Source organism: Epinephelus fuscoguttatus, linkage group LG10 (genome assembly GCF_011397635.1).
Source record: "Epinephelus fuscoguttatus linkage group LG10, E.fuscoguttatus.final_Chr_v1".
In the NCBI taxonomy this organism is placed as follows: domain Eukaryota; kingdom Metazoa; phylum Chordata; class Actinopteri; order Perciformes; family Serranidae; genus Epinephelus; species Epinephelus fuscoguttatus.
Window position 1 is genome coordinate 42,695,497 of NC_064761.1, and position 17,616 is coordinate 42,713,112.

The 17,616-nt window shown below is 42.7% G+C and overlaps 1 protein-coding gene across 1 annotated transcript; it reads left to right on the forward strand.

Annotated features, from left to right (window-relative positions):
• The first annotated feature begins 15,520 nt into the window (after nucleotides 1–15,520).
• On the forward strand, nucleotides 15,521–17,586 carry jun (Jun proto-oncogene, AP-1 transcription factor subunit). The gene has a single exon (XM_049588212.1). It carries the CDS (start codon nucleotides 15,873–15,875, stop codon nucleotides 16,854–16,856), a length of 984 nt encoding a protein of 327 aa, XP_049444169.1. The 5' UTR covers nucleotides 15,521–15,872; the 3' UTR covers nucleotides 16,857–17,586.
• The last annotated feature ends 30 nt before the right edge of the window (nucleotides 17,587–17,616 follow it).

A 17,616-nucleotide genomic window follows, 5' to 3' on the forward strand; every position in this document is an offset into this window, starting at 1 on the left:
GGTCACAGGCTCCCATGAAAACTAACACTAAAAATGAGTCTATGGTGACTAATGTGTGCCAACTCTGATGCAGCTGTGTAGATCACGTTAGTCAAGTAGACATACCTTTATAACTGATGTTTGCGTGTGCTACTGTTGGCTGTCCTCACCGAGAATGATTATTTAATGAAGGATTAAAACACTGACACCCAATTAAAAACCACCTGAATTTAAAGGCCGTCACAGCTGAAGTGTGCAGTGTGCACATTGTTGTCATAATAGTTACCATTACAGTCATGGGGCGTCACGGTGGTGCAGTGTATGGCATTGTCGCCTCACAGCAAGAGGGTTCCTGGTTTGAACCCAGGGTGGGGGGTTTGAATCCTGGGGTGGGGAAGGCCTTCTGTGCAGAGTTGGCATGTTCTCTCTGTATCAGCTTGGGTTTTCTCCAGGTACACTATATAATGACGAAAACTCTGTGTGTGTGTGTGTGTGTGTTCCACGTTTTTCTCCTCACTGACTTGGTCAATCCATGTGAAATTTGGCACAGTGGTAGAGGGTCATAGGAGGATGCCAATGAAGCAATATTACATCAATTGGCCAAAGGGGGGCGCTATAGCAACCCATTGAAATGTCAAACTTTGAATGGGCATATCTCATGCCCCATATGTCGTAGAGACATGAAACTTTGCACAGAGATGCCTCTCCTCATGAGGAACACATTTGCCTCAAGAACCCAGAACTTCCGCTTATATAGATTTTCCGCCATTTTGAATTTTTTGAAAAACACTTCAAATGGATGTCTTCCTAGGAAGTTTGAGCGATCTGCATGAAACTGGGTGAACATAATCTAGGGAGCAATATCTAAAGTTCCCTCTTGGCAAAAGTTGGAAAACTTACTAAAACTGAGCTTCTATAAGGCAATGAATATTGCGGAGGGCGTGGCTCATCACATAAAGGTGTAGAACATCTCAAGGGTTTCACCCATCACCACGCAACTTTGTAGGCATATGACCACACATAATCTGAGGGGACCCCTCCATTATTGACCCCATCAAACAAAATGGGGGCGCTAGAGAGCTCATTTCTTATCTAGGCCTAACCGCCATATGGATTTTTACTAAACTTGGTAGATATGTAGAACAGGACGCCTCAAGGTGACTGGAGAAATTTAACTCTAATTGGCAACTGGGTGGCGCTATAACAACAGAAAAATGCTTCAAAATGGCTAAAATGTGACCGATCGCTGTGGCTCCCCCTGTGGACCAATGTTGGTGTTGTTTCTAATGTTTGGTATGACTAAGTCATGGTATGGTATGCTGTACATAATCACGGAAACTGTCAGTGTGTCATTCTGTCAGTCAGTCAGTCATTAATGAAAGGGCGGACCAGGTTCAGGCTCAACCCAAAATGTCAGGGACCCCTGGCCATCAATGGAAAAATTAAACTTGAAGAGACACGTACCGACCCGGAGGAGAATCAAAACTACCACAAAGACCCCAAAGAAACATAAAAAGACCAGACAGAGACACAAAGCAACTACAAAGTGATGCAAAGCAACTACAGAGAGACACAAAATGCTTCAAAGACACCAAAGCAACTACAAAGAGACATAAAACAGCCACAAAGAGACAAAACCACAGAGGTTAAACAACTAACAAGTCTGTGTATCTTGCTTCTATGTGGGAGAGGTGGTGGGGCCTTTTGCATGTCTTTGCCCAGAGGCCCACTATCTCAGAATTCGCCCATGTTTGTAGTTCTTGGTGTGGACGGCCATTTACTTTATCTTTTAGCATTCCCCGTTATCACATAATTGTCACTTGTTGCCATATTGGCTGCTGTCCAGCAAAACAATCCTCGAAACAGAGATCAAACACTTGATGTGAACAAAGTTTGAGGTGTCATGGTGTGTAATTTTAATCGGTCTTAGTGCTGCATAAAGTGGTATAAAATCTGCCATCCAACAGCCAGACAACCATGAAAAACTGATCCCCCTCCCCCTCAACCATAACACCCACTCTGTATTGATCTGTGATCAGGTTTCATAGCCGTCTCAGAGGAGGGTGGTGAGGATGATCTGTGTGTGTGAGCGTGCACATACGGTACATGTGTGCATGAGAGACACAGAGAGATAGAGCCAGCAAGAAAAAAGAGAAAAAAGAGAGGAGGCTGTTTTGGTTGGTTTTTTTTTACAGTTGCGTGTCTCTTGTTTCATAGGACTGCAGTCTGCACGATCAAGTTCACTTATACTGATCACATATCCAATAACATATAATTTAAGAAAATGTTCACCAGGCTGTAGATCATGTTTTATTTGTGAAAGCCTCTCTGACCTGTCTTTATGTTCTCTCTTCTTCAGCAAATGAAAATGAACAAACTTCCATTCTTCCTTCTTTCGGTCTCTCTCGGCTGCAGACTGAAACTGCTGCTACACTTAAAACAATCGCTCAGTCCTGTCACTCTCCCCCTCCTTTTCCTCCTTTTCCTCCTTCTCCCCCTCCTTCTCCTCCTTCTCCTCCTTCTTCTCCCTCTACTTTTTTTATTGCCTCTGAAAAGCCAGGCTAGAATAACCAGCAAGTCCAAACACACGTGAACAACCTCCCAGTCACACTTGCATACACACAAACAACACAAACACACAAATGCAGCCCAAGACGAACTAAAACAAAAATGCACACACACACACACACACACACACACACACACACACACACACACACACACACACACACACACCTTGTGCGGTTGGTGAGGTCCCCCCAGCTTGCAGAGGTAAATGGAGTGGAACAGGTTAGCGCTGCCGCCATACAGTGTCCCACCTGTACAAACACAGTGCTTGATCACGGCTACACACACACACACGGACACACACAAATAGTCCTCCATCTGGATCGAGGCACTGGTGGGTTTTAATAGCTATCGATCATTTTCCCTGGTGACACACTCACACACTCGCCTCCCTGTTACAGGCTGAACAGAGCCAGCTGACGACTCATACAGGTCCCTGAGTGTGTACACACACACACACACAGGCTGCACACGTGCACACAACCGACTATGTGGTGTCAAAAAGACCATTTACTTTGCCTGTCTGTATGCATGTGTGTGTGCTTCTGTGTGCCTCTGAGTGTGTGTCGTGTGTGTGAGTCCTGCTGTGGCTCACTCTGCCTTTCTTTGTAGATGAGGTTATTTAATTTACATAATGAGGCCCAGACTCACTCTCATAGATTAAATTACTCTGAGACAACAAATAAAAGTGCATGCAGACAAGCGCCCCCTAAAAACATACAGATCCCGTCTTTAACTGAACGTGTTTTCTTGATTCCCTCTTAGCTGTGATAAAACAGCATCTGTGGCCTAAAAAGCCAAAGTAAAGTCAAAGAACCTGCAGTGTGCCCACCCTTACCCAATGATGTCATTGTACTCTTGCCGGGTGAGTTACGGTGCGCTGAAAGGGTCAGAATGAGGGAGAGCCAATCGATATTCCATATGATTCTGAACAATAAATCTCAGATGTGATTAGTCTGGGTAGTTAGCGGCGATTAATTGTCAAAGCTAATAAAGTCTTTTGTAGCTGAGGGTGCCAGAGAGGCTGCTGGGAATCATGGTTCATTTTATGAGCAAATTAATTAAAACAGAGCCTGAAAAACGCCGTGGAAGACGGGCATCAAACACTCATTCTGCACTCGGTGAAGGGCGGAACAATGAGACATCACTCAGGGAGATTCACTGTATGTGCGTGTGTGTGTGTGTGTGTGTGTGTGTGTGTGTTGTAATCAAACACAACGATTCCTGCTTTTACACCACATCGTAAATCCAGAAGGGAAAGAGGGACGTTTGTCATTTAGCTGTGTCTTTCCTTTTTCATTAAAAAAATGGCTGCCACAGTGTCTTGTTAATGCGTGAGGATGAGCATGTGTGTGCACACTGCACATAATTCAGGTAAGGATGATAAAAAGGAGGCAATCAGGGAGAAAGAAAGATGTGGTGCAGGATAAGGGCCAAGAGGAAAAGAACAAAAGAGAAGTGGGAAAGAGGAGAAGAACATCCTGTTTTGACAAAAAAAAAACCCTGAAATTGTTATTCAAAGATGCATTGATATCATTGCTTTGTCCTGAAGGTTATATCCAACTAGGATATGTATTAAATCTCACTGTGGAGTGAGATCATTCAGTCTACATTCCCATTCCCTCTCTATCACGTAGACCAGAGTCTCTCAACCTTTTTTTTGTCAGACACACCCCCACAGTTTTGTCAGATTAACTCATGTAGGCAACCAGCCCAGTCTCCAGCATTGTATTTTCCTGCAAACCATGACTATGTTACTTTTGCATGCTGCATAAGAATCATATCAACATTTCTAAAGTGATTAAATAAATGAGCTAGTTGATGGAGGGGATGGTGGATGGCGTGACACGTAGTCAGACACCTGCAGATCACTGCAGACCTGTTCAAGACCAACAAGCAAGAATACCAGCTGTGATTTAGTGAGTCATTGCTGTGTCTTCAGCAGCTTTAGCTATCAAACATGGATGTTTTGTAGCAATGTGTCACTGTTTCCAGTCAGGATAGTGGCATGAAAGGTTCTTGTTTTTCACAGAGACATCACTGAGTTTGCTGCTGAGATAGTGGCATGAAAAGTGAGATATCGCTGCTTTTAAAGCGGGGACTTAGGGACCCAAAGCCAGGTATGTTAAGCTGAAACATGATCTTTTCTTGTGCCTAAACATAACCCCATGTTTACCACGGTGTGATAATGTACGCATGTAACGTCTCTTTGGTTTGCAGAAATGTACACATTCTTCTGAAGTTTGGGTTGAGGCTCCATGGATACCACCTGTCATCTTCCAAAAGCAGTGATTTTAAAGTGGATATCATTAGTCTCTATATACAGACTCTACATTCAGTGAATGTAGAGTCTGTAGGCAAACCCCGGAGATCTTGCCTCCGGAAGAAGAGCGGAAGAGCCCTGGTTTCCGGTTGTAGGCTGTTTGTAGTCCGCGTGATATTGACCAAGCACGTTTGAGCCGGCTGCAGTTGTTGCCAGGTTAAACGCTCCGTGCGGTGAACTAACGAGGCGGAACCTAATTGGCGTCACTGCAAACTCTGAATCCATCGCAGTGGTTCAGCATATTTACTTATATATAAACGGAAGTCGGAAACAGAAATTCGCCTCCTCCGCCCAAATCAAACCAGAATGCCAAATAATCGGGGGTCTGCCCCCAGAGGCTGTATCGCCGTCTGCCGGAAGTCAGACGACGAATACAGCCGATGGGTTCAGAGAATGGGATATCATATAACTTTAAAAGATATAAATGTAACTATAAAAGCAAAATTTGATTCGTATTTTCCATACAGCTGAACTGTTTAGTATGGCATGGTTAGGTTTGCATTCATATTACTACAATTAGGAGTGGAAAAAGCCAGATGTTTCAACTATTTGTCCACGACTTTTACCTTAATAACTACCTTTTTTTTTATTATTAAGCTAACTATCTCAACCATTTATATTATTTTAAGCTTTTTCCATCAAACATCTGTTACTTTTGACAAATTAACAAGCATCACTTTCAGCTGCTCTTACCATTTATAACTTTTAGATAACTTTTTAAATAATCTAACTTTTATTTTTAGCTATTTTGACCATTTATCCATGATGCTCTATAAAATATCTGCTACTCCAGTTTTTATCCCACACTCCTCCTGGGTTAGAGGCACCCTTGGTTGGGAATCACTGATGCACACGTTTCTTGATAAATACATTCATGCACTTACAGTTAAGGCACACCCGGACATGTACACACATACGCTGCACATCTGAGCTTACAAGCTTACGGGCAGTCCGACACACAATCTACACCGTCGTGTATTTTTTTCCTTCACATAACAGCTGAAACAACAATTGCTCTGACAGGGTAAGACCATTGTGAGTGCGCACTGTCTCAAAGGCCTCAACGGTCTGTCTCCCTGTCTCTCTCTCGCCCTGCAGACCTCAGGGGATGTTCAGTTTGACGCAAAGACCAAAAGTTTATTTTTTATGTTTCACTGGCTTTACATTTGTTCTCGTCCTTTGTACTGCGCAGTGCTTTGGCCAGTGCTTTAACTTTAAATGATACCAACACAAACACAGAAGGCACTCTGAGATTTTTACTGAAAAGAACTGCTGAAACAATACAACTGGGCCACAGCCTGTTTCCATCACAGGGGAAATCCTGCTGCCTGGACAGCCACTGATAGGAGTAAGATGAGAGGGAGAGAGGAGGAGGAGAATGGTAAGAGAAAAGCAAAGTGTGTCGAGGGTATAAGTTGAGGACATGTGGGATCAGGTCCAGAGGGAAAAACAGTGCAGAGGTAATGTCAGGATAGAGGGAGTGAAGGAGGTGAGATTCAGGAGAGAGGGGGAGGTAACGATAGAAAACTTCAGTGAGAGGCAGGGATTGGTTGAGAGGAAAGACTCAAGACTCAACAGCTCAGAAGGGCAAATTGTACCTCTTCAGGTCAGGATGCAGCTGAGCAGGAACACAGCACTTGGCAAAAAAACCAAATAGTTTGTGTGAGTTTGTCTTTGTTCATTATTAATCTTGAAAATAAAATACAGTAGAAGAGCAAGCATCACCATGACTTGTAAAGTATAAATGTTTTAATTATCTTACACGATATGTTAAGATATCTTTACAACTGTAGGTTGGACTGCCTTGAAACATGTTACAGATGGTCGTGGTCCCCAGAGGATGAATCCTAATGACTTTGGTAATTTCCTGTCTTTCCCTCCACTGCCAACAGGAGGTCAAATATCAGGCTCTTCTCATGCACTGTTCCCAGGTATACCAACAAAAAGTAACACACCAGAGTACATATAACCTACGTATTAGGAAAGGCTGCGATAATGTGACTGTTGCACTGACAGGAGTAACGGAGGAAGTAGTATGAAGAGCGAAAGTCTGCATAAGCGTGGTGGATGGGTCAAACAAACACACAACTTTCCCTCAGGAGACCAGTGTTTGTGTCCTGTGTGAAACCAAAGGAACTTCAAGTTATTGTATGATATGTTTCTTCCATGTTTCTTCCACTAAACCTAACCTACATAATTTTACGTTCAGTATGAAACTTTACATGATGATTCGCGGGGCACTAATTTGTTTGATATCATATGAACAGTCGAGGATATGTTGCTAATTTTTTTACTTGCCCTGTGAAATCTGCATGATGGATTAGTACAATATTTTAAACAGAAAATCATGGTTCCCAGGTGACGTACCCCAATGACTTTGGTGGGCCCCTGACTTTTCCTTTGACGTTGACAACTGAATGTTTTAAGTGGCATGTCTCAACAACTTTTGTATGGATTGCCATGAACATCGGTGATAACGTCACTGAGTTTTTATCTAGACATAACGTCAAAATTTCAACTTGTCCAATACTTTGGTTTATGACCACAATACCTGCAAAACTAAACACATTACACTGTAGATAATATGTGCTTTTTTGCAGGGCCCGCTCGGGACTTAGGGGGGCCCTAGGCAGGACTTGGTTTGCATTTTTTTCCTTCATATTAATATCATTACAGTGACCTTTCGTACACTAGATTTTAAAGTACATTTGTGCTACTCCCCCAGATTTCTTATGTGGTTCCAACACAGGGTGGGGGAGCCCCTCTGTGTGGAGTCTGCATGTTCTCCCTGTGTCAGCGTGGGTTTCCTCCAGGTGCTCCAGCTTCCTCCCACAGTCCAAAGACATGCAGGTTAATTGGTGACTCTAAATTGTCCGTAGGTGTGAATGTGAGTGTGAATGGTTGTCTGTCTCTATGTGTCAGCCCTGTGATAGTCTGGTGACCTGTCCAGGGTGAACTCTGCCTCTCGCTCCAGCCCCCAATAATCCCAAACAGGATAAGCGGTTATGAAAAAATTAATAGATAAATACTTTGATTTTGTATATTTGTTATATGTTAACAGTCTGTAACTGATGTTGCTGGCTGTCTTGGCCAGGACAATGTTGAAAAACAGATGTTTAATCTCAAGTTTTTTTCAGCTTAAACAAAGGTTAATAAAGTTAAATAAAATAAAATAAAATAAAATTCATAAGGACATAGTAACATTTGGCTGCATAGAAAGAATGATACCACTTTCTTAAACAGCCCTCCAATTTATTTAACTTAAATGATGGGGTGCAGTGCTGGCAAACTGTCAAAGAATAGCTTGGGAAGATTCGTATCCCAGTGTGTGTTGACTTCAGTGCTTGTCTTGTCATTAATTTTGGAACAAAATGTTGTCAGTTTTTGTTTAGGAAGTGTGATTTGTATTCTGTTATTGTCTTGTGTTCATTAAAATTCTTTTCTAAGGGTCAGGAGGTCCTTACCAACTGCTGATGTTGCTTAATGGTTTGGGCCGGCTATACTTATTTGGGATTTATCGACATTGCACGACTATAATTTTCTGTGAAAATCTACGAAACCCTGTTGTATTTTAGTTGGAGAGGGTATTGACCAAACAATGAACATAAGAAACAGATGGAGCTTCTGTGCGTTTCTGAAGTGCAGCAGAAACCATATTATCATCACTGATTCTGGATTTTCCACAGATGGAAAGTGGCAAAGTACTAACTAAGTTATCCTGCTTCCTATCCATCTATTGTGCTGTAGTTTGTTTTTTCCACAGTACCGAAACCTCACTTCCCAAAGTCCTGAGAGCCTGCAGTGAGCCCCACCAACCAGAAATAATTCAATAAGAGCACCGAGTCTTAAAAAAGAGTCCCCGTTTTACTGGTGGCAGTGAATCAACTAAAATCTGTGAAATATGGTCTGCTGATTTATGATCTGTATATCTTTTATATGAGGCAGAATATTTAAAAAAAAAAAATCCATATCAGAATTTATTATTTGAATTATTACAAATTGGATGTGGCTACTTTTTGGCAGCGTGTCTCCACACTGTTAAAAATTGTCTTCTCTCCATGTGATGACAATACTGAATAAGTACTGCATGTGACCACAAGTGACCAAATGACCAGGCCCTGAACCAAGACAGCAGCAGGATATCCCAACCTCGTGTTGAATAGTGACTTAAACAGTGGGGCTCCTCCATGTTAATTCTCCCATACATTCCTCCACAGAAAATTACTTTGGCAAACGACCCTGCTGTGGTTACCCCTTTATAACTTTACGCATGGCGACCAGGGAAGAAAAGCAGACCCAATTCATCCAGCGCTCCGCACATATTGAAACATTTAAGGGTTCTGTATTAAACACTATTTGAAAGTATATAAAACAGAATTTACCAAGGTCTGACTTTTGCCATGGGATTTGACTCTGAAAAGAGCTTTAATTTAAACGAGATAATAACTTTAAATGACATCATGTGTTTTGCCCTAACTTAATTCGTCTATTTGGGACAATGGGTGAAGTCATACATGAGGATCCCTGCTGTCAGGTGGGGGGCACTAGACCACCTACTTATGATTCTTTCATGCGCTTTGATTCAGAAGGAAAGCAATCATGAATAGATGAATGAGCCAGAGTGGATAAATATTTCAGAATGTGCCCATAAACAAGCAGCTTGACTAGTCCTTATTCTGCTTCGTCTTACTTCATCCCCACAGTGATAAAAGTACGACAAAGTGAATGAAGGAATGTGTATAAGTTTGTTCAAATTTGGAGTTACTTGTTAACCTTCATCTAAAGAAAATAGAGAAATAAAAAGGTTTGTTATACGCCAGTTCCACGTACGTGTGACCCAGCTTCACCTTCCCCTTGTGCGTGCATGACTGTAAAGCAAAGCAACCTTCTCTCAAGCATTTAAATCAAAAAATAAACTTCACAAGATCAGTTAAGTCAACCAGTTAGATCAGATTATATCTGACGTTATTGATTGCCATGGTTTGACATATACAACAGTACATAAAGACAGCATTAGCAGCCATAAAAAGTCAGACTGTGGTGGTGTTTTATGATCTGGTTCATCCTCCTTAGGTGCCTCTCTGAGCCAGCCAGCGCCAGGGGACTGATTTACTTGTCACACAAGGGGGACATATTTAGACGTGGTGTGCTGGAGATAGTAGGCGGTAAAGCTGGCAGGGCAGAAAATGACCCAGACAGTGGGAGTGCGGAGGACTAGAGGGGAACACGTAAGACACACCGGTTAACCTCCTGCCATTAAACCAGCTGTGATTTCTGACCAAGGGCCAGGGGACAATGGACTGCACTACACTAATTACACACCCTGACATGGATAATAGGAAATGCACTTGCTCTTTATGAGGATGAACAGACGTCTGTAAATCTATCTTTAACAATTTGTAGTTGTAGCAGAAATAAAAGGTCTTAAAGGCAGCTTTTTAGATGTGTGGTCTGTGCAGCGGTAGAAGCAAAAAGGTCCTATTAAATCTGTCTCCTAATGACTGCAGGGAGGAAAGACTGGTAGGTACCAGAGTACATGACTCACTACGGTGGACACTTCAGGTAAATAACAGAGCTTTAATGCATTTCTTAAATAAGTAAATATGTCTATGTTTATATTAACCTGCCCAGGTGTCAAATTTTAACTAATGTTCTTTGTGTGTGTGTTATATAGGACAATTTATAGGGGACCACCAACCAGAGACCACCGTGTTATTCCAGACTGAGAAGCAAAATGACAGTCAGAACAAGAAGACTTTCCACCACACACGGAAAAATATATAATTTGTTTTCATGAAACAGTTTTCATTCACTTTTTCCAAGTTTTTTGAGCTCACGTCTTTCCTCCAGTTGTAACCACAGAAATTAGAGCTCTGATTTAGCTGCAAAGTAGATATTTGGCAAGGGACAAAATAGAGAACAGAGAAGTATATTATAGAAATGTGTGGAGGCATTTGTAATTTATTCATGAAAGGGATTAAACTTGATTTGCAGAACAGAAGATAATTTCGTGAGCCTGTCAGGCAGTGCAGTTGCACTGGAGCCGTGAGATGGAGGGTCCTTGTGATTGACTGGGGTGTCCTGACAAATGATTCAGATAACCACCTCAGAACTACATTTGTGTTCAAAGAAGAATTCATATTAAATTAAACAGTGTGTCATTTGCTATTGGCAATATGCCCTCATGCGCCCTGTCTGTCTTTCGGATCAACTTGGCTTTCTGTCTGTCTTTCTTTCCCTCATTTTTGGTCAGTAATAGTAACAATGTCTAACAAAATGATATGCTTACTCTACATAACCCTAAAAATTATGACTAAACTATTTCGTTTATTTTATTCAATTAAATACAGTACAGGCCAAAAGTTTGGACACACCTTCTCATTCAATGCGTTTTCTTTATTTTCATGACTATTTACATTGTAGATTCTCACTGAAGGCATCAAAACTATGAATGAACACATGTGGAGTTATGTACTTAACAAAAAAAGGTGAAATAACTGAAAACATGTTTTATATTCTAGTTTCTTCAAAATAGCCACCCTTTGCTCTGATTACTGCTTTGCACACTCTTGGCATTCTCTCCATGAGCTTCAAGAGGTAGTCACCTGAAATGGTTTTCCAACAGTCTTGAAGGAGTTCCCAGAGGTGTTTAGCACTTGTTGGCCCCTTTGCCTTCACTCTGCGGTCCAGCTCACCCCAAACCATCTCCATTGGGTTCAGGTCCGGTGACTGTGGAGGCCAGGTCATCTGCCGCAGCACTCCATCACTCTCCTTCTTGGTCAAATAGCCCTTACACAGCCTGGAGGTGTGTTTGGGGTCATTGTCCTGTTGAAAAATAAATGATCGTCCAACTAAACGCAAACCGGATGGGATGGCATGTCGCTGCAGGATGCTGTGGTAGCCATGCTGGTTCAGTGTGCCTTCAATTTTGAATAAATCCCCAACAGTGTCACCAGCAAAACACCCCACACCATCACACCTCCTCCTCCATGCTTCACAGTGGGAACCAGGCATGTGGAATCCATCCGCTCACCTTTTCTGCGTCTCACAAAGACACGCGTTGGAACCAAAGATCTCAAATTTGGACTCATCAGACCAAAGCACAGATTTCCACCGGTCTAATGTCCATTCCTTGTGTTTCTTGGCCCAAACAAATCTCTTCTGCTTGTTGCCTCTCCTTAGCAGTGGTTTCCTAGCAGCTATTTGACCATGAAGGCCTGATTCGCAGTCTCCTCTTAACAGTTGTTCTAGAGATGGGTCTGCTGCGAGAACTCTGGGTGCCATTCATCTGGTCTCTGATCTGAGCTGCTGTTAACTTGCAATATCTGAGGCTGGTGACTGGATGAACTTATCCTCAGAAGCAGAGGTGACTCTTGGTCTTCCTTTCCTGGGTCGGTCCTCATGTGTGCCAGTTTCGTTAGCGCTTGATGGTTTTTGCGACTCACTTGGGGACACATTTAAAGTTTTTGCAATTTTCGGACTGACTGACCTTCATTTCTTAAAGTAATGATGGCCACTCGTTTTTCTTTAGTTAGCTGATTGGTTCTTGCCATAATATGAATTTTAACAGTTGTCCAATAGGGCTGTCGGCTGTGTATTAACCTGACTTCTGCACAACACAACTGATGGTCCCAACCCCATTGATAAAGCAAGAAATTCCGCTAATTAACCCTGATAAGGCACACCTGTGAAGTGGAAACCATTTCAGGTGACTACCTCTTGAAGCTCATGGAGAGAATGCCAAGAGTGTGCAAAGCAGTAATCAGAGCAAAGGGTGGCTATTTTGAAGAAACTAGAATATAAAACATGTTTTCAGTTATTTCACCTTTTTTTGTTAAGTACATAACTCCACATGTGTTCATTCATAGTTTTGATGCCTTCAGTGAGAATCTACAATGTAAATAGTCATGAAAATAAAGAAAACGCATTGAATGAGAAGGTGTCCAAACTTTTGGCCTGTACTGTATATTTAAATTAAAGAATTTTCTCATTTTCTTTTTTGATATTTTTAGATACTTTTTTAGTTGATCATGTGACAAGTCAATACAATATACGGTAGCTAGTTTGGGTGCAAAATCTGTTAAGACTGACAAGCAGAGCAAACACTCATACCTTTCAAACATAAAAGCAGCGGTAAGAGAGGACAAGAGCAGGGCCGTAAATATAGACAGTGCTGTTGCACTGGGGCCCATGGGGTGGAGGGGCCCGACTGCCACCTGGAAATACACCTGTGTTCAAAGAAGAACTCACATTAAAGCAAAAATGGTCCTTTTTTTCCATACATGCCCATCTCCATCATGGTTTTCTGGTTTTGTAAAACAGTGTCAATCTATAACAAATTATAAACTTATTCTACATAAAACTATTTAAAAAACTATAATTTACCAATAAAAAACTATTAAACGAATAATTTCCTATTTTCTTTTGTAGATTTGTCTTGAGCAACTGGCAGAAAATGCATGAACCTCCCTCCACCATAAATTTGTTATTAGATGTTTTAAACATACCCTTTGATGTTTGAAAGTTAAAAGTAAAAATTAAAAACAAAGGACGAAATCGTGGCGTTGACAAAAGCCTCTGGTTTTCACTCTTATCACGTATGCTTGTTTTGGCTAAATTTTTAACGAGACACAGAATAAAGTGATTTTGGTTAAATGTCACCATTTTAAACTCAGATTTGATTATGTTAATTTTTTTTTCTGACGGAAGGGTTCATTGCACATGACGTGTCCAAGGACCATTGGATATTTGAAAATCCTACAATTATTTGTTTTTACAGTTTGTGGCTATGATTTTGGTGACTTTAAAGAAAACATACCTTCCAAACCAAGCAGCAACCTCCAGGGATGACGAGTGAAGCCAATGCGAAAGTGCCAAAAACTGCAGTTCGTTGAATGGCCACTTGAGGCAGGCTCCAAAAGCGAGTCAGTCCCCACAGACCCACATGTTAAAATGCTCAACTTTACAGCAGAAATAAACACGTTTACAGCCTGGTACAAAAAACGGTTTTGGTCTCTATAGCTAATTTCCCCTTTTATCACAACTGTACGGGGGTGAATTTTTTTATAATTCATCCGTTTAAATTTTATTAAGGCTTAAAGTTACAAATAATTAAGGGCGTGGTCACTTTGAGTGACAGGTGGTGCCATCACGGGTGGCTAACTAGCCGCTGGCTTTCTGCTATTCGTCATCTCAGCTAATTCGCAAGTCATTGAACCTGACCTCAGCCGTGTTTGTGCCTTTTGGATGTTTTGTTTTGTGAGGGAGCTGGCACCAAGCGGCAGCATGAGTGGGAGCAGTCAACACCACAGGGCTAGCCAAAGTAGCGTAGCTTGTTAGCCTAGCTTGTTAGCCTTAGCTAACTTAGCAGCTTCGAGTGAGGTGGGCCTGTTTAAGCAACCAAGCTTCATTTGGCCAACCTCTTTGCCCATGTTTGATTGGCCTAGGAGTTGGGCAGAGTCAGGCACTGCCAAGATGGCGACGGCCAGAACCACCTACTTTGAGCTTCAAACCCGCTCCTCAGAAACCAATGGGTGACGTCACGGTGACTACATCCATATTTTTTATACAGTCTATGTTCCAAACACACAGGTTCGAAAGCCATTTTTGCAAACAACAAACAAAACACTAGCAGTAAAATAAATACAAAATACAACCATTTCAATTTTATGCCCCTCCCCTGAGCAAAATTAAAAAGCATGGGTCGCTCCCTAGTGCTTAAGAATATTTCATGTCTCACCCTGTCTGCACCACCCCCTTCCCCCAACAAGTAACGAACAGTCCCTAATTAGCAAGTATTAGGGCCCATTGTAACTACCTTACGCCACTGGTATCACAAAATGGTATTTTGAAGTCAGACAAACATGGAACACCCTGAATAGCTTAATATAATATTATATATTTTATTTATTCATATTTTAATATTATATTTCCTGAGAATAATCCTTTTTTTTTCCACAAAAAAGCTGTTTTGAAGCCATATAAACAGTCATGAACTTGAATGCAAGAGCTGAATAGATTGTAATTATCATTTAGGCTACTGTTTGTGTTACTGACTGTTATGAAGTGAGGTAAATTTTCTAATATGCAGTAAAAGAGAAGAGAAAGAGTCATTTTCAATAACTGTAAACATATTCATGAATTTAACAGAATATATTTTATTCTATTAAATTTATTAGAGGCATTTATTTGTACTTTTAAGGGCTTTTAGGTGGTTAAATTAAAGACTTGTATGTTTTCAGAAAGTTAAATTAAATAGAAAAAGTGTAATAAATTAAAGACAGAGAATATCTTTTTTTATATATATATATATATAGCGGAGCTGTTTCACAACAAAATAATTGGTGAGAGGAGCCTCATGCAGCAGCAACACTGGCTGTCCCGCCACTGACAGTAAAGCGGGTAACCAGATATTCAAAAACAATACGTCATCCCACAATGCACCGCGCTTACGCTCTCCTTACAGCATTACCTCATCCCACAATCCACCGCGAGATTCAGAATCTTCTGGGTGGTCGTCAAGGCAACGCACCTTATCGGAGGGCCGGGCCCCGCCTCGCGACACGCCCACCAGCCAATGGGAGAGCCCCGTCATGACATCATGGCTATTTTTAGAGAGGCAGCGGCAGCAGATAAGGTTTGCCTCCACGCTGTAGCGCTCAGAGTATATACACAGCCGGGCAGAGGAGGAAGCGCGCACAGACTGAGTCGGTGCCTGAAGAGAAAAGTTAGAGAGCTTTTCATTCACGGACTCACAAGAACTGTGGATACTTTGGCAAAGACTTTGTGAACTGTTACAACAACAATCAACCATCGCTGGCTCAAAGAAGTAAGTTCTGATTCCTGTGTCAAGACAGTGCGCACTCAGAGTTTGGAAGTTTTTACGCACAGAGAGGACGTTTGGAAACCAGTGTTTTTCCCTCATCTGATAAACCAGGAAGAAGAGAGGGGGGGACGAAAAGTAGTTTTGTAAAAGACTTTGTAGTATTTTGGTTTCTCTTCCATGTATACCAAGATGGAAACTACTTTCTATGACGACTCACTCAACGCTTTCTCCCAGCAAGACAACGCCGGCTACGGATACAGCAACCCCAAAGTGCTGAAACACAACATGACACTGAACCTCAGCGATCCGACGGGCACTCTGAAACCTCACCTCCGCGCCAAAGCCAGCGACATCCTCACCTCTCCTGATGTGGGCTTGCTGAAGCTGGCCTCGCCGGAGCTGGAGCGGCTCATCATCCAGTCCAGCAACGGGCTCATCACCACCACGCCGACCCCGACACAGTTCATGTGTCCCAAGAATGTCACCGACGAGCAGGAGGGCTTCGCTGAGGGGTTTGTCCGAGCTCTGGCTGAACTCCACCACCAGCACATGCCGGGCACAACTAATGTGAGTGTCACCTCAGCTGCTCAGACCAGTGTCAACACTGCCCTGCCGCCTGTTTCATCTGTTGCCGGTGCCACCGTTTACAACAACAACACAGCCATGCGCTCCGACTCGCCGGTGTATGAGGACTTGAACACTTTCAACCCAGCCATCAGCACCGTCTCGGCACCAAGCTACACCACCTCAGCCCCGACCATGTCCTTCCCCGCAGCCCCGCCGCAGCTTCCCATCTACGGGCAGCCATCCGCCGCCCAGCTCCCCCGGCTCACGGCGCTCAAAGAGGAGCCCCAAACCGTGCCTGAGATGCCGGGGGAGACGCCTCCTCTCTCCCCAATCGACATGGAGAACCAGGAGCGCATCAAGGCCGAGAGAAAGCGGATGAGGAACCGCATCGCTGCCTCCAAGTGCCGGAAGAGGAAGCTGGAGCGGATCTCGAGGCTGGAGGACAAAGTGAAGAACCTCAAGTCCCAAAACTCGGAGCTCGCGTCCACCGCCAACATGTTGCGCGAGCAGGTGGCCCAGCTGAAGCAGAAGGTGATGAACCACGTCAACAGCGGGTGCCAGCTCATGTTAACGCAGCAGCTCCAGACCTTCTGAGGTGGCGTCAGCGGCGGCGGAGAGAGAAAGACTGTAGTTGAACGAAACGGACGCGTCCTGTGATAGTGAGTGGCTGTATCTCCCGAAACCGTGGCGGGATTTGGGATGATGTGGCGCGACACTGGCAGGATTGGGGCCGCACTAAAGTTCCTGAGTGCCACGCGCTCCCCGGGTGGCGCGTCCCAGAGAGGGGCTCGGGACAGTGACAGTAGCCATGAACCAGAGGGGGCATGGCAACAAGCAGGATACCTTTCTGTTTCTGTTTCGTGCTGTTTTTACAGAACTGGACAGGACTGAAGTTTTCTTGATTTACACCCAGCTCTGCATGGACCTTATCATGACCATCAAAGGAGAAATTCAGTATTAGAGGATTTAAGAACCTGCAATAGAGACTTTTCTTGCTGTAGCCATACTGGCTTCAAACTTGGGCGTGTTGGCCAACTCTAAACGGCTGAAAAGTTGTAACAAAAGCTGCCTGACTTCTGAGTTACAGTACAATGTACTTGTTTTCTTAATTGTAAGAAATTCAGTTAGAAAAGCTTCAAGATGTACTTGTTTTTTTCTAAAGTTGTTTAATGGGGTTTCACTCATTGTTATATGTATATAAGATCAACTTGGAGTACTTATGTTTACCATTTGTAATAAGAATACTGTATAATTTTTTATGTTTTGTTTTCTGAGCACTTCAGAAACTAATCAATATTTAAGAAAATAAACCAGATGAAATGAAGCAACATTGCCTCTGTGTTCTTGTAAAAAG

Excerpts from the sequence above, each read along its gene's own strand:
- jun (XM_049588212.1), top strand. The coding sequence starts at position 15,873 with ATGTATACCAAGATGGAAACTACTTTCTATGACGACTCACTCAACGCT.